This window comes from Condylura cristata, unplaced genomic scaffold (assembly GCF_000260355.1).
Source record: "Condylura cristata isolate star-nosed mole 26May11 unplaced genomic scaffold, ConCri1.0 scaffold00021, whole genome shotgun sequence".
Classification (NCBI taxonomy): Eukaryota; Metazoa; Chordata; class Mammalia; order Eulipotyphla; family Talpidae; genus Condylura; species Condylura cristata.
In genome coordinates, this window is record NW_004567122.1 from 24103333 (window position 1) to 24125331 (window position 21999).

Genomic DNA, 21999 nt, shown 5'->3' on the forward strand with positions numbered 1-21999 from the left:
ACAGTCACCTCCCTATAGGTCTCTCACCCACATCTGCCTTAACCAGTCCAGGGTCAGGAAACAAGCACTATTTCTTCATCACATGCTTGCTGCTGCATGTGGCTTCCTCAGGTCTCCTTCTTGTTCTCCATCCAGCTTCATTCTCTTCTTCTCCTCTTGATTCCTTCTCTTCTCCCCTTTTTCTCTGCTCAGCTCCAGCCTCCTGGGTGGGGCAGGGAACTTGGAACTCCCCCTTTTCCTAGGGACCACCCTGTTACAGAATCTTTTTGTGGTTTTGATTTGTATTCCCTTATAACAATTCCACCTTTGCCCTGGATTTGTAGCTAAAAAAACTTCTCCCACTTAACTCTCTGATCTTCAAGTCCTTGCTTCATTGTAACCTTAAAGAGTGGAGCCCTGACCAGTGGGCTCAAAATTACAACTGGTCACTCCTCTGTTTTTGCCTTGCTTTATTTCTTCCGTAATATTCATCTTGCATTTTATCCAATTTCCAAATTCACTTATTGCTTCTGTTCCCCTCCATGTGACCGCTACAAAGTACAGAAGTTTTACGTTTTGCTTTTTGGTCTTGCTAATGGATGCATAACTACTTGAAAAGATCCTGGCACAAATGAGGTGCCCAACAAATATTTGGGGATTAAATGAAGTTTCTCAATGTAGCATCACTGATGCTTCGGCTTTCTTATTCAAAAGCACCAATATGCATACACATAAGCGGAGGGGATAGAGAAATTTTTTTTCAAAATGTTAATAGTGGTTTTAGGTGGTATTTTACTCTCTTAATTTTTCCTACGGTTTTACCAAAAAAAATTCCATGTGAAAATGTGCTATTTTATCATGAGAAATTTGCGTTTTAAAACGCGTGACCTAAGCATTGCCAGTCGTATTGTCTTGGCTGCAAATTATTTGAAACTGTTAACCCTGTATGAAATGCAATCGACAATGGGAGAGGTACTGATCGTCTTAAAATAAATGGTAGCTTTTAAATGACCGCCCGGTATTTTGTGGTAGCTAAATATTTCTTAAAGGAATAAAACCCTTGCCTCCAGTCGAATCCTAGCCACCGCAGCCCCGGGGAACACACCCACCTAGCAACCGCGAGCGAGCCGAGCTGAAGCATGGCACTGCGCCTTTAATTCCCGGGTAGTGGGTGCGGTGCAGAATTTCCGCTCCCGCACTCCCTCCGCGGCGCTGGTAGCAGCTGTCACCTGTAAGGCGAGCACCGCGCGCGGGGGATGACGCCCGGCGCCCATTGGACAGAATATAAAGGTTGGAACATACCCCGAAGATCGGGGGCCCGGCAGAGCCGCGGAGGATGCGCGCCGCGGCCCCCAGAGCCTTTCTCGCCGAGACCGCCCAGACTCGCCGCGCGGGCGTGACCGAGGTCCAGCTTCTGGACACGCCCGTTCTGCCTCGGTGAAAGCGATCAGGTGAGCTCCGCCGGGAGCCTGCGACTCCCGGAACCCCCACACCTGCGCGTCCCAGAGGGCGCGGCGACATTCACCTGGCCCAGCAGCCGGAAACGGAGAGCGGCGGGGATCGGGAAGGACCATGGCGCTAGCCGCAGCCGCGGCCGCCGCGGCCGCCGGGGTGAGCCAGGCGGCGGTGCTGGGCTTCCTGCAGGAGCACGGCGGAAAGGTGCGCAACTCCGAGCTGCGGAGCCGCTTCAAGCCGCTGGTGGATGCCGGCGACCCGAGCGGCCGCGCCGCCCGCAGGGACCGCTTCAAGCAGTTCGTCAACGCCGTGGCGGTGGTGAAGGAGTTCGACGGCGTCAAGTTCGTGGTGCTGAAGAAGCTGCGGCCCCGGGAAGAGCCCGAGCCCCAGCAGTCCTGCGTCGCCAGCACCCCCGGGGGATCCACCCCGCCGTCGACGGTCATTTCCGTCTCACCCGAAGAAAGCGCTGCCCAGGAGGCTCCGTCTTCGGCCTCGGAGCAGAGCCCCACGGCACCACCCGAGGACCTGACCCCACTGTCAGAGCCACTGGACACCCCTGCCTCGGAGCCCATTCAGCCAACCCCCGAGCTGCTGTTGGGCCCCGCCCCTCTGCCACGGGGGTCCTCAGAACCCCTGATTCCAACTTTTGAGTTAGCCCAGCCCCCGGAGGGGTTCTCAGCAGACCTGGCCCCACCGTCCAGGTCCCCTTCAGAGGCGACCTTGTCAGACGCGGAGATGACGGAGTCGGACTCTGGACCTGCGGCCCCGAAGGAGCCTCCCGCGCCGCCACCCGCTCCGCGGAAGCCCTGCATGCTGCCGGTGCGCTACGTCCCCGACACCCCAGCTTCGCGCTTTCGGGGGGAGGAACTGGCCCCGCGTCGGCAGCTGTCGGAAGAGCGCAGCCCGCGCAGCTCCCCGCTGCTGCTTCGCCGACTCTCGGTGGAGGAGTCTGGCCTGGGCCCAGGTGTGGGCTTGGGCCGCTCGCCGCACCTGAGGCGCCCGTCGCGCGCCGGCCTGCGTCTGCTGAGCCCCGACACCGAGGAGGTGCCCGCCACCACGTCGCCGTCCGCGGTCCCCCTGGAACCGACCGAGCACGAGTGGCTAGTACGGGCGTCCGGTGGCCGCTGGACCCATCAGCTGCACGGGCTACTGCTGCGCGACTGTGGCCTGGCGGCCAAGCGCGACTTCGTGTCTGGCTACACCGCGCTGCATTGGGCCGCCAAGAGCGGGGACCAGGAGATGGCGCTGCGCCTGGTGGAGGTGGCCCGGGGTGGGGGCGTGCTGGTCGACGTTAACGCGCGCTCCCACGGCGGCTACACGCCGCTGCACCTGGCCGCTCTGCACGGCCGCGAAGACGCCGCGGTGCTGCTGGTGAAGGATCTGGGGGCGCAGGTTCAAGTGCGCGACCACAGCGGGCGACGCGCCTACCAGTACTTGCCGCCGGGCGCCTCGTACGCGCTGCGCCGCTTACTCGGAGACCCGGGTCTGCCAGGCTACACCGAGTCCGACTCGGCGGGCGGTGGTAGTGGCAGTTTCGCGGCCCGGCGCCCAGTGCAGGTGGCCGCCACCATCCTCAGTTCCACCACCAGCGCCTTTCTAGGCGTCCTGACCGACGACCAGAAACTCCAGGACCTGGCTCGAGGCTTGAGGAAGTCGGGCTCCCTCAGCAAGTTCTTGGGCGCTTCACCCATGGCGGCTCGGAAAAAGACAAAGATCCGCGGTGGCCTGCCAGCCTTCGCGGAGATCTCCCGTCGACCCAACCCCGCGCCTTTCGCTGGTCTAATGCCTACTCTGCCTCCCACAACTTGATCGTCCTGGAGGCTACCTACCACTCGGTTGATGAAAGCGGGGGCCTGCTCCCCACAGTCTAAGCCTGTCCAGGACAACTCCTCTATACCTGTGGCTCCAACCCTTTTTCCAACTTGTCGACTGCCTCGTGGACCCACGTCTCCAGCTTCTGACTGAAGCTTGACCCGTCTCCAGACATGGAGTCAGAAGCCTGGCTTGAATTTCGGAGGAGACTTGGAATTTAGGATCAAAGGTTAAGGGGACAGCAGCTGTCTGGCCCCTGAATGAGTTAATCGGATGCCTCAGTACCTATACACTCCCAAGCCAGAACTAGAGCAAGGAGCTCTCTAAGTGTTGTGTGATGTTGGGTTGTCTGTCAGCTTTCAGAGTGCTTGTTTTGTAATTTGATGCTTTTATTCTGTTTTTAAATTCTAATGAGGTAAAAGAATTTTCATAATAACCTTTTGAAATTATATTTTTCCATTTTAAGGCAAAGTACTCATTTTCAATTTTTTGCTAAATATTTTGGAATTCTATTTAAAAACAAAGATGATCAAGATCTAGAGGAAATTAGTCCCAAACAACAAAATCCTTAAATGTTTATCTACCTCATTTTCGGAAACCAAGATTCTGGAGTTTTGAACACAGAACACCATCATGACCATTGTGAATGTGATGAATCTCAGTTGTCCTGTGGATGCTGAATACTAGGAAAATATGTATTTTGGGAGTGTAGGTGATTTAACAGTGAGAGAAAGACATTTTGGCAGATACTATAATTACGCCTTTGCCACTGGTGATGACTATTTTGATTTGATGAATATTTAATTTTTTAAAGTGTGGTTTAATTGTGAATTGCACCTTTGTGCCATGGTTCTGAATCTGTGGTTTTCAAATCTGAGTCTCTTAGTGCTGCAGAGGAATATTCAAAGAAAAAAAGTCATAGCATTGCACCAGAAAAATAACTGGTTACGTAGTGAGGGATATAATTTGATATTAAAGTTCTGTACAAGTAAAAAGTATCAGATACCCATTTTTCTAAGCAAACAGCTTATTCCAAAATAGTAAATGGAGAATCTTTGTTTAGTGACCCTGGAGGAATGGCTTAACCTTTCTGGACCTTTGTTTGCTGTAATGGAGAAAGTTCATTGACATTTCGAAGATTTCCCAGGCTCAACAGTGTAATTTTAACAACTCCTTTCTGTCTTAAAGATGTGGGATCTATTTGCTCAACCAACTTTTTATATATATATATATAAATATATTGTGAGAATGTTCTGCTTTTTGCAAACTATATCTGCATGTCATTGGTTATAGCAAATTGTTTTTGTGGCACAGAGGGAGACTCGCCTCTCATTGAAGCTTCTGAAATTACTTAAAGCAGTCCCTTCATGGAATGTTTTGATTTAAGCATTAAAATAAAGTTTCCCATTTTCTTCTTGCTTGTGATGATGTACTTCCCTTAAAAGTCTAAGTTTTGCACCTATATTCTTTTCTTTCTCTTTACTTAATTTCTTTCCCCTTCTCCTCATCCTCTGCCTCTTTCAAGCATTATATTAGTTTGGATTACTCTGCAAAATATGTTGACCACACACAGATATGGTAGCCAAAAACTGTAGGTAAATGTGGGCCCTGATCTGATCCTTTCACTTTCCTTGCCTGGAACATTAGCTAAGCTGAATAAATTATATTAAGATGCAAATTAAATCTTCTGCCTTTGCAGAAAAATTGTGGGAGGCAATAATTATAGCGATATGAGTAGCTGTAGGTCTAGAAGACAGAATAAAATATTAGAAATTCTACATGGTAAAAAGAGGCTTCTCTTAGGGTAACAAAGATCACAAACACAGGCATCACCTGTTTTGAGAAACACAAAATCTAAACCAGCAAAGTAGTAAAGACAATAACTGATGTTTGTCAAACAGGACAGTTAGTTGAGTTGCCAAAAGATTCTTTGTATTTCAGAAGGGTGTACTGCAAGTTTTCCAAATGAATGAAAACATCTGGCAAGAGTGTGGGGTCAATAAGCCTAAAGCACAGATATTAGGGCTTTCCCTGGTGGTGCAACGGTTTAAAGCACTGCATTATGAAGCTCTCCCAAGCCACTGCAGCACAGGTTCAATTCCCAGCCAGGGAGCTGACCCACATGGCTGGCAGATTGCTCCTGACCCACCTGCTGCTCCCCACTCTGTCTCTGGTGAATCCTCTCACCAATCACAGCTCTGGCCTATACTCCAGCTCTGTAAACATAAATAAATCTTAAAAAAAAAAAAAAAAGGGTATTAGAAGCCACTCCATTTTCCTTGCAAGCCAAGACCTTCTGCAACTATAAGGGACATTGGCAGGAAATTAGAGTTGGATACACAGAGTGAAAGTTTTCAAAAACCACAAATGGCCCAGCAGATGGTATACTGGTAAAGGATATTTCCCAACAACTGATGATAGTCATGTAATAAGATATGGCAATTTAGCTGGCTCGAACTGTCACAGAGAAAGAATCCCTCTAAATGGGAGAGAAATTAATTGTTGATGTGAATGAGTCATAGCTATAGCAAGCTTTTAAATAAAGTTTTATACATCCTTTAAAGGAAGTTGGAGGCTGATCTTGAGCATGTTTCACCTAATGGAGATGAGGCCATGGATAATGCATTATGTAACCTGTATTTATTAAGACACAGTTAATAATAACTACTTTGTCGCTATTAACCACAACCTTAGAAAGAGTGTACTGTTACAGCTTTGAAAGTGAGAAACTGATGGCAAAGGAACTATAAGTAACTTGTTGGCACCTCACAGCTAGTACATGTCAGATCCAGGAATGCAGGAGAGTATTCTTTCCATCTCGCTGTCAAGTTGCAGAAAAGCAAGGTTTCATCTCAGGCCTTCACCCACGGAGTGACCTTAAGCAAGTCCCTCAATTCTCCAGACTTCATCTCCCTCCTCTGAGGATCCTAAGTCTGCAAGTACAAGTTCTACAGGCTGTGGGGAGAGGAGCATATCCAGTGAGTATGCAGAGTTTCTTGCAAACTCTAACACCAACCTGAAACCTTAGCAGGGCTGTCCATTGTGTTTTCAGGCTGCACTGTAAACCAATAGCTCTGATTTGTGGGTTAGCTTTATGCAGCTACAAATACCATGTTGGTATTTGTACACATCAATACCAATAAACGCTGAGGAAATACCCACAAATCGGAAACCCCATATCCAGCTGTGATGTCACTTTAGTAAAAATATGTATGATATCTCTCATAATGAAGCATGGTGACCTTAGCTAGATAGCCTTGGGGTCATGAGTAACAACCTTTTGCTCAGTTCCTGCTATGCCAGGTACCACCACAAATGCTAACCATGAAGCAAGATGGACCTGAAAAATTCTGTGACTATGGGCCTCTACTCACTTCTTGGTATGTAGCCGTGTTATAGCTAACCATGAACAGCTACCAGCACGAACCCACCTAGAACCTTGTATGTAGAAACTGAAGGTCTATATAAGCCCCCGGCTTGCCAACCCACTGGGCCACCCCCAGTACAGCAAGCCCACTTCTTGTTACCCTGATGTCCAAGTTTCCTTTAAGCCATATAACAACAATTCACATTCCTCTAGCGTCCCTGCTCCCCACAACACACACCTATTCAATAGTGTCACAGAAACTCCATTGCTCTCCAGACAGCACTGTGTATTGAACGTCAACTCTGACTGCGCCCTTTCAAAACTGCCACACCTATGGACTTGAACCCTGAGTGACTGCAGAGAAGGCGGAAGAAGGGGGGAGAGAATATGAATCTCCAGGCTTGTCTTCAGAAGAAAAGAACACCTTCCAGTGGGAAGTTGGTGCTGACTTAACTCTCAAAGACAACAGGTAACCATCCACAGCAACTAAATTGTAGCCGGTGACAATAAAGTAAGCGGTCCTCGGAAAGACGGCTTTATAAAAACCGCAGCCGCACCCCAGACCTCCCCTTTCACCTCATCTCTCCCTACGGCCGGCGGCCGGCCGTCAACCACATTTGACGGAAATTTCCTCTTAGGTTTCTGATTTACATGTGAATGATTTCTTCCTAATGGGCTCCCTGAGGTTTACGCAGCCGCGGCGGAGGTACATGGTGTGCAGAGCGAGCTGTTGGGGACAGATTGCGCGCGGGCTTGAGACGCTGCTCCCCGATTCCGTTTCCAATTTACAGTCTGAAGGTAAAAAGTGCACTAATTAAATCCATATTAGGAGGAGCAGCAGGGGCGGGATGAGAGCGGGGGAGGCGGCCGCGCGATTGCCTGTTGCCCAGCAACAATTCCAGCCTGAAGCCTGCGCTCCCCAAAGCCGGAGGGCACTGGTGCAGCATCACGGCTGGGGGACAGAAGAGCAAAAACGGACGCAGACAGCTTGAGATAAGGGTAGAAACCCCAAGAGACCCACGTAGCCCTCTTTTCCATTGAGGAGCTAAGTGGTTCTTTGTGACGCCGATTGCTCTGCAAAATATGTCAACTGCACAGATATGGTGCGGTTCTCCTCCCCCACCCTTCTCATTAACCAACAACTTTCCAATGAAGGCCTAGTGGCAAAGGAGAAAGAGTCTGTCTTTCCGTGGCTAGTTGGCCAGAATGTATTTCCTAGAGAAACAAGAAGGCTGCAGGTACAGCAGGGACATAGTTCAGCAGGACTAGGCGAAGTCTAGAGGGCTGCAGCAGAGACCGCTGCGGGTGGTAGTGTGGGTAGCGGCTGGCATCAACAGGAGAGCAGTGCCCTCTTCTGGCAGTGTCACGCAGGATGCAATTCACCGGGCTTCCGGTCCCCCAAGAGTCTGACTGTGGTGCCTAGAAAGAACTCTTATGGGGAGTTCATTCTTGGCGGACGGGAAATAAACTGAGACTAGAAGGTGACAGAGGCTAGATGGAAGGACAAGCACTGGAGGTGTGGCCTTACTGTAGGGGTCTCCTCGATCTGGAAGGGACAAGAACAGAAGACTCGTATTTCTCCACAGAAAAACTCAGAACAGGGCCCTCCCTGGTGGTGCAAGCAGTTAAAGCACAGCACTAAGATGCTTTCTGCAGACTCTGCTGCAGCAGGAGTTTGATCCCCGACCAGGGAGCTGACCCACATGGTGCAGCAGACCTCTCCTGACCCACCTACTGCTGCTCCCCTCAGCAGTGTATTTCAGTAGATCTGTCTGTTCTGCTCCCCACTCTCTGGCGAAATCCCACACACACACATACACACACACACCGTACATCTGGCCTGTACCCTAATTCTTGTATGCATAAATCTTTAAAAAATAAAAACCCAAAATAGAATCAAAGGTCAATGTGGCAATGCCAGACACTATTTCTCATGCCCAATCTGGACTGGGAGATCTTTGTCTGAGATTCACAATTTCCACTGGCCTAACGGTCATTGTGTTTCTAGTAACATCACAATGGGGGAATGTGATGGAGAAATGGAAGGCCCCACCCACAGTGTTCAAAGAAGTGAAGCAAAGCATAATGTTAGAACTGCAATGCCTCAGCAGGAACTCCATATGTTTTTTATAAAAAGGCACAATGTGAGCATTGTTCTGTGTTCAATAGTACAACTGTTATAACTAATGCTTCTGGTATGAATATGGCCATTTAAAATTCCCAACCGGTTGCACTTAGTGACAATATACATGAGAAAACAAGCCCAGAAGCAGAGATTTCTCACTTTGAGGTCAGTTGGTTTTAAATACACACACACACACACACACACATGCTTTTCTTGTGTGCCCCACTCCAAAAATATACTTGAGTGTTTGATGAACAATGTTCATGTCCCTGACATTTGCAGCTACAAGCAATAAAGTAGATTTTTACATGGGTACTTGAGAACATTGACTCAGTGTACAGAGGACTGATGCATAAATAAAGAGGAGAGTGTAAACTGTTTCATAACACACCAGCCCACCCCAGATCATCTTGCTAACACATAAGCAGAGCTGCCTCTCCAGGTCCTCAGTCCCCATGTGGCGCTCTCTGCATCCCTCGGGACTCGCCTTCAGCTCCTCACTCCAACTCCCCTCAAGTCTGGCTGACTCAGTGGAGTTTCCAAAGGAGAATGCAGTAAATTCAGTTTTCATAACAACTGAAGACAAGAAAGTTCTGAATCTTGGAGTGAATGCCCCCAAATGCCGAAGTGAACTGGATTATCTACCAGGGTTTTTAAAGAACAAAAGCACCAGAAACCATTTCCACTTTGGGGTTTTATAAGGGAAACAGTAACCCCACCACTACTACTGAAGTTGGAAAATCAGCCAGCCGGGCATGGACTTGAGGAAGTGAAGTTGTCTCCAGAATTAGGGAACACTGGCAGCAGTGGAGTCGAGGGCCTACCATCCACCTGTTCCACCCTTTTTTCAAGTCCTCCAGTATTCCTAGCGATTCCTAGACATGACTGAAGTCAACCCAGAAACCCCACTTCTGCTCTAGTAAATAGATAAACAAGATCCCTGCCCCAAGCTATGCTACAGGTGACCCACGAACCACACAAACCAATTTTTATTGATAAAAAGCTGTTATGCATCTTCAATCGAATGCTCCTTGACTTATGGCCTCTGCTTTCCACCAACCCTGAGGTAATCCCTCATCACACAGAAAAAGGGGGTTTTGTTTCTTAAATCCATCAACTCATTATCAACTGCAAGATTTGGTGAGACCACATGAGCATACTTGTAAGAAGTATCCTGGAAAAGCTGGGCCTGCGCCCCACCTCCATTGTCCCTAGTTGAGGGGAGAGGGGAAGGGCTCTTTATGGCGAGGTCCGATCCCTGGGACCCAGGCTGGTCCACGAGGCAAAGGAGGAGAGAGTCGTTGACCAAGGCCGCTCTTGACCGCGTCCAGTTGGTCTTGAAGGTGCCGGACACGATCGTCCAGGCTGCGCTGCTGGGCCAGGACGGCGGCCTTCCCGGCCAGCAGGGTGCAGTAGGCCCGCAGCTCCCGGGCGGGCAGCGTCTGCGCCAGCACCTCGCGCAGGGCCCGCTCGCGCCGCGCCACGTGCTCCTTCAGCTCCTTGGCGTCCTCCTGCTGCCGCTGCAGGAGCCGGAGTCGCTGCAGCAGGGAGGCCTGGAGCCGCAGGGAGAGCGCTCCATGAGCGCAGCGAGGGTGCCGCTGCCCCCAGGATAGCTCAGGCCAGAAACCAGAGGCCCCTCACCGGCCTGAACCTCTTACCTGCTCGTCAGGGTCCCTGTCCGCACCGGCTCGGTTCAGCGCGCTGCACACGCGGGCCAGGCGAGTCCCCAGCAGCAGCAGGAGCCCAAGAACACGCTCTAGGTCCGCCATGAAGCGACTGAACCGCTCCAGCTCGCGGGGCGCGCAGGCCTGACCCACCGCGGCCTCCAGCGCAGTCCCGCGCCTGGCCCACGCTTGGGCCACCTCTCGCAGTCGCTCCTGCTCGCCCTGAAGGTCCTCCAGCATCTTCTGGAGGAGACTGGCTAGCTCCACCTACAGGCAGGGCGTGGGTACTTCAGCCTCGGACCTCTGGCCTCCCAACCCAGACCTCCAGCAGCCCCTCCACACTCACTTTCTTGGCTTGAATGCTATTATTCGGCTCAGGAAGAGCGTGGCCACGTGGGATGTCAGGCACAGGATGGGTACTAAGACTTTCAGGCCTGGACTCCTTCTGCGAAGTTGGCAGGAGCTGGGTAGAGCTAAATAGGTAGGGTGTGGGGACAAAGCCAGAGCTTTCTAGATTTTCCAACCCTGGAATGCTTAGAATCTCCCAAGTCCCTGGTGCCCTTTACTCACCCTGGTTCAGAGGTGCCAGCAGCATTCTCTCCAGCCTCCCCACAGACTGACCTCATGGCAGCCCAGACTTCGGCTATCGGAATCAGCCCATCTATCAGGGCCACAGGTGGCTCTGGGCTGGGGTAGGAGGTGAGAGTGTCACTCAGAGAGGGGTCCAGTCTAGCCAGCTCCTGAATCAGCTCTTCGAGGCGGGGACTGGGCCAAGTTGATCTGGAAGCAGGCTGGTCAATGCCCCAGGCCAGGGCACTGTGGTCAGGTGATCCTGGGGTATCACTGCCTGGAGGTTTCAGGGCATCCATTGGGAGAGGCTTAAGGGGGTCACTCCCTGAAGCTGCAGAGGGGTCAGTATTCAGCAGTCCACTGGAGTCAATGGTTGGGAGGTCACCATTTGCAGTCCCAGGGGAGCTACAGCATGTTGGACTGGAGACATCCACAGAACCAGGTACCTCGTGCCAACAGTCACCTGCCCCTGCAGTCTCTGGGCACTTATGAAAGGAGTACTCTGGGGAGGTTGTAGCCCGGTCAGCCCTTTGACCCAAGCCTGCTCTGTATTCCTGGGGAGGGGCATGGACACTGGAGGTGAAAAAGAAACATTATCAGGTGGCTGAAGATAAGTGGAAGCTTCCAAGGATTACCTGCCACCACCCACCACTTGGGATCCCAGGAGTTTCCTTCTAGCATTTTGAAGGTATGTGTAGACTCTGCTTGCCATCAAGAGGGAATTCACCTGGTTGGGAGCCCCAAGGGGTCATGAGAGACTGAAGGTGATGTCACGCTGACCAACGGGGCTTCTTCCAGGAAAACATCATCATCAGGAAGAGAGGGGAGCCGTGCAGACGCAACACAAGGGTCTGAGCCCCTCTTCTCATAGCGGGGGGAGCTGTTGTGGGAGCCCTTTGTAGGACACACCACTGCCACCTCCTTCTGAGTGGGGAACCTGGAGGCAGAGACTGCACACTGGTCACAGTGACAGCAGGGAAGCTCGTGGTGGTGCACCAGAGAAACAGCGTGTTGGGAGAGCCCCGGGTGAGTTTGCAAAGGACAGTGGGAAGAGTCAGAAAGCTGAGACTAAGGATAGGTGAGAGACCCTCTCCTTTCCAGAGCAAGAACAGTAAAAGCTACCTCAGTAGCTTTTACTTCAGTCTCCAGAGTCATCCATGTCTCTCACCTGGATAGTCTGGTCTGAAACAATGGTGGTCTGGAGGATTCTGCTCCGTAGGGAACAGCCTAGAAGGCACAGTTGGATGAAATATGGTTAAGGTTTTGGTTTTGTAGATGCCCCCCGACCCCCGCTCCCTGCCCCTCCAAGCCTGCAGCCCCTACCTGCCATACCTGGGATACAGCCATGGCCCCTCCTTGATCTCCGCAGAAACCCAACATTTCCTCTGAAGCACGCCTACTCCGGGTGGCAAGCCTGTAGGCAACGCCGAGCTTCGAGGACCCGGGTTCTGGGTCCTCTGTGCCACCGCGCTGACTCCCGCGCAGCCATCTGACCTCTGCCAGCGTGCAGCGCTGCAACTCCTGGGGCTCAAGCCTAGGGAGGCCAGAGCTGGAGCCCAACTCAGCGGAGTATTTCCCTGACAACCCACTGCCCCACCCCACGTGATCCAGCTTCCCTGGCTCGGAGAAACACCACTTTCGCTGCTGGTCGTCCAGGCAGCCCCGCTGGTCGTCCAGGCAGCCCCGGTCGCTGGTCGTTGGCGCTGGAGACCCAGGGTGGGCGGGCTCCGCTTCGCAGCCACAGCCGGGGTGGCTGAGCGAGGCGGAGCGCGGAAGCACGGACGGGGGCCTCGCGGTTGCCCCCAGCCGCAGGCGGACCGGCAGGCTCATGCGCAGCTCCTTGCGCTGGAAGGAAGTCTCCCGGAGCACTCGCCTCTGCGCGCCCTGCAGCCGCTGGCGATAGGCGGCTCTCGAGGCCGGCGGGCTGGGCGGCTCAGCGGCCCGCGCCGCGGCCTCCGCCTCGGCTGCCAGCGCGTACAGCAGTGGGGTGGCCTGCCTGCTGAGCGGCCCCGGGGTCCCCTGCACCTGTGGGGGACGCGGCCCAGTGCATGCAGCTGCCGCAGGCCGGGGCTCTGGGGATGTGCGCAGGGCAACGGTGGGCTCGGCGGCCGCGGGCCCCCCCCACACTACGCGCACATAGTCCCAGTCTAGGTAAGGAAGGAGGTCGGTCCCAGGCGACAACGTGCGCGGCTCGGGACCGCCCGAGGCCGCGGAGAAGGAGCTGTATGCCGAGTCAGCGCGGTTGGACAGCCGCCGCAGGTCCGGGCTGCGAGTGGACGAGGCTGGGGAGGCGCTGTGGCTCCCAGGACCCAGGGCCTCCATGCCAGACGGATGAGAACCAAAGCAGGCTAACCTGGGGCCTGGAAGAACACAGATGACGGACGGACGTGGTGGGTCAGGGCTCTACCTGGCGGCACAACAGGTTAAAGCGCCCCGCTGCAAGTGAGTCGCAGCGGCTTCAGCGCAGAGTTCCATCCCCGCCCCCGAGGTGACCCACAAGGCGCAGCAGACTTCCCCTGACCTGCCCGCTGCTCCCCTCAGCAGTGGACTTCATCAATCTGCCTGTTGTGCTCCCCACTCTGTCTCTGGTGAATCCTCTCACGTCCCCTGCACCTCTCGCCTGCCTGTACCCCAGTTCTGTATGCATGAATAAATAAATCTTTAAAAATAAAGACTAGCCTGCTGGCCGCTCCAACAGAGAGCCGGTGCTTTCACAGCCCTTCCCCTTGCCACGTGGTCCCAAGCGCCCCTCCATCTCACCCCAGGGATAGCATGTGTAGTGAGACCTGCCTGAACAGCAACTGTGGAGGTTTGGGAACTCAGTAAGCAGAAGGAACTGACCCCTACTGATGCCCCGCCAGGGTTCTCCAGGCCGCAGCCTCCGTCTTTAGCAGGTACCCTCTGGAGTGCTGAGGATGTACCCACGCTCTTGCTCTCCCCAGCCCAGTCCCACCCAGGCTGCTTCCTGGCACCTTTGTTAGCTTCCCTCTGTGATCTTTCTCCCATAAACAATGGTCCACAAGGCTACGAGGTCATAGGGGGCAAGAAGGAGGAGGGAAGACCCAGGCCAGGGGGCAGGGACAGCTCACAACCTTCCTCTCTTCCTCTGTGCCAGTTATGTGGCAGATGCAATATAGAAATATTTAGACTGATCCTCACAACTGCTGTCTGCATTTTACAGATGAGGTTCTGAGGGGGAAATGACTTGCCCAGGGGCACACAACTGGCAGAGGCAGCGTTCTGCCTGGAATCTGGGCCTGACTTCAGGCCTACTGCAGCCAGAGTCTATTTCCTATGAACAAATCCTGCTGGAAGCCCATTTACCCCCAGCCCCCAAGCTGCCAGAAGCCTCCGACCAAGTCCAAGCTACCCCTTCTGTGAGCAACAGCAGCCCCCATCTTCCCTCAAACTACTGGGAGATTTCAGACACCGTCTTCTAAGAGCGACAGGCTCACGCTCCCCTTTGCCCTGGCACTCTTGCCCCTCCAACAGAGCTCTAGAGGGCTGACCTTTTGGATGCCCATAGTGTCCTGAGCATCCCCGGACACAGCACTCCTCACCCTCCGTGCCGACTGCTGTCTTGCTTCCTTTTCCCTTTCCCACCCCTGAGCTTCCCGAGGACAGACAGGTGTTCATTCATCTCTGCATCCTCAGTGCCTTGCATGTAAGTCCTCAACCAATACTTGTTGGCTGGCAAGGAAAAGAATGGACCTCAGTGAGTAGATGGGATGACAGACTTGATGGGGAAGAAAGAGGGCCCCTTTGATTTCCCCCACACCTCTACCCTGCCTACTACTCTTCTGGGGAAAGGGACAGCATGGATGAGGCAGTTGCCCCCAAGGCAGACCAAGCTGCTCCTGAATTATCAGAAACAGCTTGGAGCAGCACTGGCCGGAAATTAGCACTTCCTAGTGCCAGAAGGGGGCTTGAGGGGAGGAGCTGGGTGGGAGTACCAGAGTCAAGAGTGAGAGCAGCTTGCATCATGGGAACCTCATGTTCCATTGGGGTGGTGGGGACTTTGGGAGGCAGGGCTTGGCCCGGGAGCTGTATAGCCCCTGGCGGGGAATACAGAGGAGAATGACCAACAGGTGGGCTGGGGACTGAGAAACAGGCCCACCTAACCTCCTGGACACTATCTGGAGCTCAGGGTCACCCTTGTGGGGCCACCTCCTTCCCTGAGGCCCGAGATGCTGCAGATTGCTGCTCAAGACAGGGCGGGAAGCTAAGGGTAGAAGGATGTGGTGTCGCTTGAGAGAGGGGCAGTCCCTGCAATGTTCCACAGAAGGGCTCTAGAACACCTGGGATCAGAACACTGCTAAGCCCTGCCCTGAAGGTCAGTCCTCACCCTTGGGCTTAGGGACTTCTTGCTCTGGACTTAAGGAAAACTGGGAGCTACTCTGAGTAGCAGATCCTGGGAGGACAGCAGCCTCCTCTAGGAAACCCACTCGAGCTACCCAGACACCACCTCTCTCTCAGGATCTTCTGAGCCAAGCTTGGGAGCACTGTTTACCTTGGCTCATGTTGGCTTGCTACAGCAACAGGCACAGGTGACTGTTCAAATACAAAGAAGTTTCCAAAGAAAGGCCTTGGAAATTATCTTATTTGTGACTTAATAAGTTGACAAAGGAGTGTGCATTCACTAAATGAAAACAGCTTGGAGAATAACAATGTGTGCACATATGCTTTCTTGTTGGCCCTAATGTGTCTAGAGGACGCTTTTGCTGCCATGTCCCCAGTAAGCTGACACACAGGATGCTGACACTGTGTCCTTTCCAAAACTGGCTGTGTTAGACTCCAGCTCCTTGACTGTGTGTCTGGGGGTCTCCTCTCAGCACAGAAAGCAAAGAGTTTTCACACTTGACTGGTTGTAGGGAGCCTACTGTCAGCCTCCATTTTGGGGGTTTGCCACATTCCAGGAGCTCTTGCATCAATGGGAGGGTCAGCTGTGGGCTGGGCTAGAGTCAGTGCCTGCATGGGGCAGAAGCCCAGAGGCTGGAGCTGCTGCAGGCATTTTGCTTAATCTCTCCAGACCAGGGGATATGGCACTGAATCCCTGCTAGAAATCCACCAGACTGGCGTCCTGAAAGAAGGTGGCTTGCTATTTGAGATAGATTTGTCAGCTGAGTAGCTAAAGAAGAAAAGGAGATACAAATGACGTCAGCGTTCAGAGTTGGAGGCCAAAGAAGTGGTCGCAGCAGTCTCAAAAAGGAGGAAGCCAGGATGGGGCCTGGCCAAGGGGAGAGTGCCCATTCAGTCCCAGCCCTGTGGCTTTGCCGTGTTCTTTGCAAGCCTGGCAAGCGGTGGGGAAGTTAGGACCTCACAGAGAGGTTGGACCAGGTAGCAACCAGACCCAGGCTTTTAGTTAGAAGATGTTGAGGACATAAAGGAAGACAGTTTCCTAGATAAAACCACTTCAAAGCAACAGGAGCATTCCCTGGTAAGGTGACCAGAGGAGACAACCTCAAATACTCAGCAATGGTCAGAAATCATCAGCCCTGACTATTGCTCAAAGGCCACCTCACCATCTGATTTCTCTGTCTTCCCCCTCTCCCCCATCTGAATTCCAGCACCCCAGACTAGATCTGGTCCAGGCAGGTTGCTCCCCATGCGCCTGTCTGTCTGGCTCCGGTTTAGATGTGGTCCAGCTGTGAGCCTTGCTGGGGGAATCCGGGCTGCCGGCACCAGGGGGAAGAGCGCCCGTGCTCGTGGAAACCCCACTATCCAGGGCTTCAAACTTTGGGTGGAAGCGCGGGAACAAGAGTGCCGCCGGCCTGGCGACCGCAGGGGGCGGCAGAGTAACACCGCGCGAGCAGCGCGCAGGGCGGCCCGCAGGGCAGATGGCCGCTGGCCCGCGCATTTCTCGGCCTTTCCTGTCGGGTTCACCTTTGGGCGAGGAGAGCTTAGTGTGCCTGTGGGGGAACAGTGCGATCCTGGGCGGGAGGGGCAGGGAGTCGCCAGTGTTTCTCGGTGGCCCGAGGAGGGGAGTAGGGGCAAGGACTCAGTCGGGGCGCTGCTCCAGCAGCTCTGGCAGCTGGTGTGTCAGCGACAGCCCTGCACTTTCCCCCATCCCCGCCCCCCGCCCCCACCCCCTACCCCGCACCTCTCTCTGGAGTCCGGGCCCCGTCGGACGAGTGCAGAACAGATTTTGCAGACAGACACCTCCACCCTAAGGACGCTCGGCCCAGAGCCCGCAGCGCACACCCCCGGCGCCCCCACCTTTCACCCAGCCCTCTCCCCGTGGGGCGCCTCCGGGACAACGCGCCTTCAGACCCGCCCCAGCGCGCTTCTTCCGCCCGCCCTCGGCCTCCTCAGTACCTGGACTCCGCTCCCAGACCAGCTCCCGGGCGCCGGCGGCCGCGCGGTGACATCAGAATCCCGGGCTCGGGCTCCCGACCCCACCTCCAGGCGCCCGCAGCGAGGGGAGGCGCCTCGTCCCGCCACCAGGGGCGGGAGCGCAGGGCCGCGGGGCTGCCCAGAGGCCGCCCATCCCTCGTGGTGTCCGCCCGGGGGCCTGGGGTGGGCACGCTCATCCCCCCGCGGGCACAGACGGCGCGCAAGACACGGGAGGGCGACCCCGGCGCGCGCCCACCCTCCCCCACACGGCCGACGGGGTCTCTGGCGCCCGGACAACCTCCTCCCCTGGGAATCCCGGTGGGGCGCTGAGGGAACCAGGCGGCCACCCACTTCCTTTCAAACTTTTGCGAACAGCCCCTTTGAGTACGGGTTCGGATGGTAACACCCCTAGATTTACTCACTCCAGCACCCCATTTCCTCAACTCTTCCAGCTCTTTGACTCCCAGCGGGTCTCTTTTCTCACATTTTTGTCTTTTCATTTTTCTCACTACCTGGCATAGTCTGGGTCCTCGTGGTCAGCCCCCTGGGCCAGTGCACATTTCAGCTGCCCTCAGTGCGTCCTTCAGGTTCTGGGCGCCCTGCAGGCCCCCTATGATGTAGATGGGGTTTTCAGGCTGCTGTCGGCCCTAGCCTTTGGGGATATCCACGTTTCAAAGAATGCCTTGTATTCATTGCTACTGTGTTCTCCTGCCTGCTGTGCCCTGGGCCTCCCCTACCCCCACTTTCCAAACCTCCATTTATGAATAATGGCTCTGTCAGGAAAAGCTCCATTCCTAGAAGGGGCAAGGAGCCCTTGCTGAGCCCCCTCAGCTGCCTCTGCTACTGGTGTGGTCTGGTCTCACTCTCCTCCAGAATCACAATGGGGGAGGGGAACCCTGCCCCCAACTTGGCATCTCTGACTGTTTGTTGGTAATAACCTGGACTCAAGTCACACAGGGGATAGACTGTGCTTTCTAGGGACCGTAGGAGTCCAGGGATCTGTCCATTGGGCTTGTAGGGGTGGGGGCAGCAGGCACCTGACCTTGCTTCTGATGGGTACCTTTTGGGCTCTGCTCCCTCTTCAAACACCATCCTAACCACACATGAGCTTTAACTGGACCTGGAGCCCTGTCTTTTAGCAGAATGGCTCAGAACCTCTTTCTTGGCTGTAAGAGCTGTCTAGTTAAGACAGCTGAGCCATGCAACTGGTCTTGAGTTACAACGGAGGGAACACAGCCCAGCAGCCAAAAAGCCAAATCGAAATTGCTCAAGTTCTAATTTATATATTAAATTTTAATTCAAAAAAATACTTATTGAAAGCCATCAAGTAGACATTTTCCACAGACATTGTTCGCCCACTTCATCTGCCTGCCCCTTCACTACATTTGCACATGCGACAGAAACTCTGCCTAACTCTCAGAAAGCTGAAATCCTGCCCAGAAACTTCTCTCCTGGTTCTTCTCCTCTAAGAAGGAAAGGCAGCCACTGACATCTGGAGTCTTTGGTGATGCTGGGAGGTGACCCAGCATCTGAAGGCAAGTTCCTAGTGTCTTCCTCTGGCACATAAACAATTTCCGAGGCTAACCTCAGGCAAGGCTGCTCTTTAATGATGACACATTAAGACAAATGAGACCACTCTGGAATCATATCTGAATACAGACAAACCGAACTTTATCTAAGTCTCAAAAATGACCAAACACCTTTAGTCTTGGCTAAAATAGTGACTTCTGTCCTTATCGATTGTAGCTTGTCACTCCTCTTCTAGTCACTCCTCTTTCTAGACAAGCTTTTTTTTTTTTTTTAAAGATTTATTTATTTATTCATACAGAACTGGGGTACAGACCAGAGGCTCAGGGGCGGTGAGAGGCTTCACCAGAGACAGAGTGGGGAGCAGAACAAGCTGAATGATGAAGTACACTGCTGAGGGGAGCAGCGGGCGGGTCAGGAGAGGTCTGGCTCGCCATGTGGTCTCCTCCGGGGCAGGCGGCAGGCGGGAATCGAACTCATGCGGAAGTGGCTTCAGATTCTCAGTGCTGTGCTTTAACCCGCTGCGCCACCAGGGAGGGCCTAGACAAGCTTTTTTAATACTGAATACTGAATACTTTTTTTATACTGAATCACAGAATTACTCTTGCTTCCCAATAGCATCGACACATAGAAAATTCCTACTCCTTTAACTCTCTCAAAATCATTAACACAAACTTAAATCCTGTTAAGTGCTTTCTGGCATTCTCTTCACACTTGTCCTGTAGTTTCTCCTGTAATATGTTCCCCCTCACTACAACAGGCAATAAATCCAATTTATTCCATGACAGGTATGTTCCTGGTGGTCCTTCATTAGAGGGCACTGACATATCTTTATTGCAAAAACCCTAAGAATCTTGGAGGGGAGGGGAGCAGAGAAGAAGCTGCTGCAGCAAAACCAGAGCCTCTGTTAGTGGTGGTGACTGGGGGTGGTGTAGCCGTGGGGAGGATGGAGACATACAAATATTTATCTTTTGTTTTTCTACTGTACAGAGATGCCGATGCCCCTGAGTATCTCCAGAGTTGCCCAGGAATGAGGGAGTTCTTATCAAGACCACCTAGGGGACCCAGCTCAGCAGGGTGAGTCACAGATGTTGTTATCCCAAGGAGCTGGTGGGTGGTGAGTGCCCATGTCATGTGGTTGGACACTTGTAATCTGAACTCAGGTCTCCACACCAAAGCAACTGCCCTATTCACAGGCCCTTACAGGTCCTTGCTTTGATGTCTACTCTGTTGGATTTGGGTGATGTGATGTGACAATGATTTCATACAAAGACCAGGTGTTCGATGCCAGGACCCACGTGAAGTACAGTCTTACTCTTGAGAAGTAGGTATCATCATAAGCCCATTTTTTCAAATGAAAACAGTGAGTCTCCTGGAGGGTAACTTGTCAAGTAGCTCATAAACAGCAGAGGGAAAACCCAATCCCATGATGTCTGGCTCCAGAGATTGTTTTCACAAGATCAGTGAAACCTCCATTCAATTTCTGCACTGGTCAAAGGCAGCTCTCCTGCTTTCCTGTGACTCTGCACTTGCTTTTGTTTTTTTTCCACAAGACTTTTCCCTCTGCAAAACAGCAGCGGCTGCTCTCTGCCCACCTATGACTAGGCAGGGTTCTTTTTCTTTCTCCTTTTCCTAATAAACCTGTCTTTTTGAAATATCAAAAATAAATTAAAAAAACCCACAAGGTCAGTGAAAGGAAGTGCAAGATGTGGATGTCCATGCAGGACTTAGAATACAGCTTGAACAGGACTAGAAAGGAAAAGGGAAAGATGATCAGCAGCACAACCTCAAATCACAGCTCCTCTTTGTGTATTCTGACATGTACTTGGGATAATTTATGGTTTTTTCCCCTGGGTTTTATTGTAAAGATACAGGGCTTGTTGAAATATTGCTTTCTATAGCTAGCTTCCTTTCAAGGTTCTGTTCCTTGATTTTTTTTTTTTTAAGTTTTACTTTAGACTCATCTAACACCAGTACATAAAACTGTACCAATCTTTTTAACTGGTACATAGTTATCCACTGCATGATCATAGGTAAATTGCACTATGTAATCAATATCTTACTGGTACACATTTAAATTTCCCAGACTTTTGTTACTGTTGATTTTGTAATAAATAATCTTGTATTAATATCTTTTCACATTCCTGTCCATTTCTAAGATAGATAAATTCCTAAAAGATGAATTGAAAGTGCATCCTCCATTGTCAACCATCCTAGGTGACAACATATGAATCAAAGAACTTCCTAGTTTAGTCCTTCCTCAATTCTTTTTTTATTTATGCATACAGAACTGGAGTACAGGCCAAGGTGCAGGGGGCTGAGAGGATTCACCAGAGACAGAGTTGGGAGCAGAACAGGCATATAGAAGAAATATACTGCTGAGGGGAGCAGCACACCAGACAGGAGAGGTCTGCTGTGCCATGCTGAGTGCCTCCCTGGCCAGGGAACTGAACTTGTGCTGCAGAGGAGGCTGTGGATGGCTTCACAGTGTTGTGTTTTAACCCGTTGTGCCACCAGAAAGTGTCCTCATTTTTTTAAGATTTATTTATTTATTCACATAGAAATAGGGTATAGACAAGAGGTGTAGGGGAGGTGAGAGGATTCACCAGAAGCACAGTGGGGAGTAGAACAGGCTGACTGACGAAGTGCACTGCTGAGGGGAGCAACAGGTGGATCGGGAGAGGTCTGCTGCGCCATGTGGGTCACTTCCATGGCTGAGGGATTGAACTCAAGCTTAAAAGGTTGTGGCTAGCTTCGCAGTGTTATGATTTAACCCATTGCACCACCGAGGAGAATCCCCCTTCCTCAATTCTTGACACTCAAAATCACAAGCAAGATAACTATCAATATGTAAGCCACTAGGTTTTGGGGTCTTCTTAAAGTTTGAAATAGTATCTCAGTTTAAATTTTACATTTCCTGGACCCTCTCCAGTGGTGCAAGGGGTTAAAAGGCAGCACTATGAAGTTAATTCACTGCAGCAGGATCTCCTACCAGGTAGGTGACCCACATGGCTCAGCAGACCTCTCCTGCCTGTTCTGCTCCCCTCGCTGTCTCTGGTGAATCCTCTCACCTCCCATACACCTCTGGCCTCAGTTCTTGTATATATAAATAAAGCTTCTTAAAAGTTAATTTTACTTTTCCTTTTTGTAAATAAATTTAGCTTTCC

General features: G+C 52.4%; 2 protein-coding genes across 4 annotated transcripts; one reads left to right on the forward strand and one right to left on the reverse strand.

The window, feature by feature from the left end:
* The first annotated feature begins 1245 nt into the window (after positions 1–1245).
* On the forward strand, positions 1246–3656 carry SOWAHA (sosondowah ankyrin repeat domain family member A). Its single transcript, XM_004686712.2, has one exon. It carries the CDS (start codon positions 1552–1554, stop codon positions 3241–3243), a length of 1692 nt encoding a protein of 563 aa, XP_004686769.1. The 5' UTR covers positions 1246–1551; the 3' UTR covers positions 3244–3656.
* A 5784-nt stretch (positions 3657–9440) lies between these two features.
* SHROOM1 (shroom family member 1) lies at positions 9441–13414 on the reverse strand. 3 transcript variants are annotated; one of them, XM_012727693.1, is made up of 7 exons: positions 12305–13414; positions 12141–12199; positions 11700–11909; positions 10973–11545; positions 10749–10875; positions 10397–10669; positions 9441–10291 (listed from the first exon to the last, which is right to left on the reverse strand). In XM_012727693.1, exons 1-7 carry the CDS (start codon positions 13292–13294, stop codon positions 9950–9952), a joined length of 2574 nt encoding a protein of 857 aa, XP_012583147.1. In that variant the 5' UTR covers positions 13295–13414; the 3' UTR covers positions 9441–9949. The 3 variants fall into 3 exon arrangements, with proteins under 3 accessions (XP_012583147.1, XP_004686568.1, XP_012583145.1); XM_004686511.2 differs by having other exon boundaries at positions 10749–10908; XM_012727691.1 differs by having other exon boundaries at positions 12296–13414.
* Positions 13415–21999: the final 8585 nt, after the last annotated feature.

What these genes read in the sequence shown, in the direction of transcription:
- SOWAHA (XM_004686712.2), top strand. Translation starts at nt 1,552, where the DNA reads ATGGCGCTAGCCGCAGCCGCGGCCGCCGCGGCCGCCGGGGTGAGCCAG.
- SHROOM1 (XM_004686511.2), bottom strand. Translation starts at nt 13,294, where the DNA reads ATGGAGGCCCTGGGTCCTGGGAGCCACAGCGCCTCCCCAGCCTCGTCC. An exon ending in TTTCAGACCAGACTATCCAG is followed by an intron (nt 11,910 to 12,140) that starts GTGAGAGACATG and finishes CTCTGCCTCCAG; the next exon opens with GTTCCCCACTCAGAAGGAGG. An exon ending in GCTGGCACCTCTGAACCAGG is followed by an intron (nt 10,909 to 10,972) that starts GTGAGTAAAGGG and finishes AAATCTAGAAAG; the next exon opens with CTCTGGCTTTGTCCCCACAC.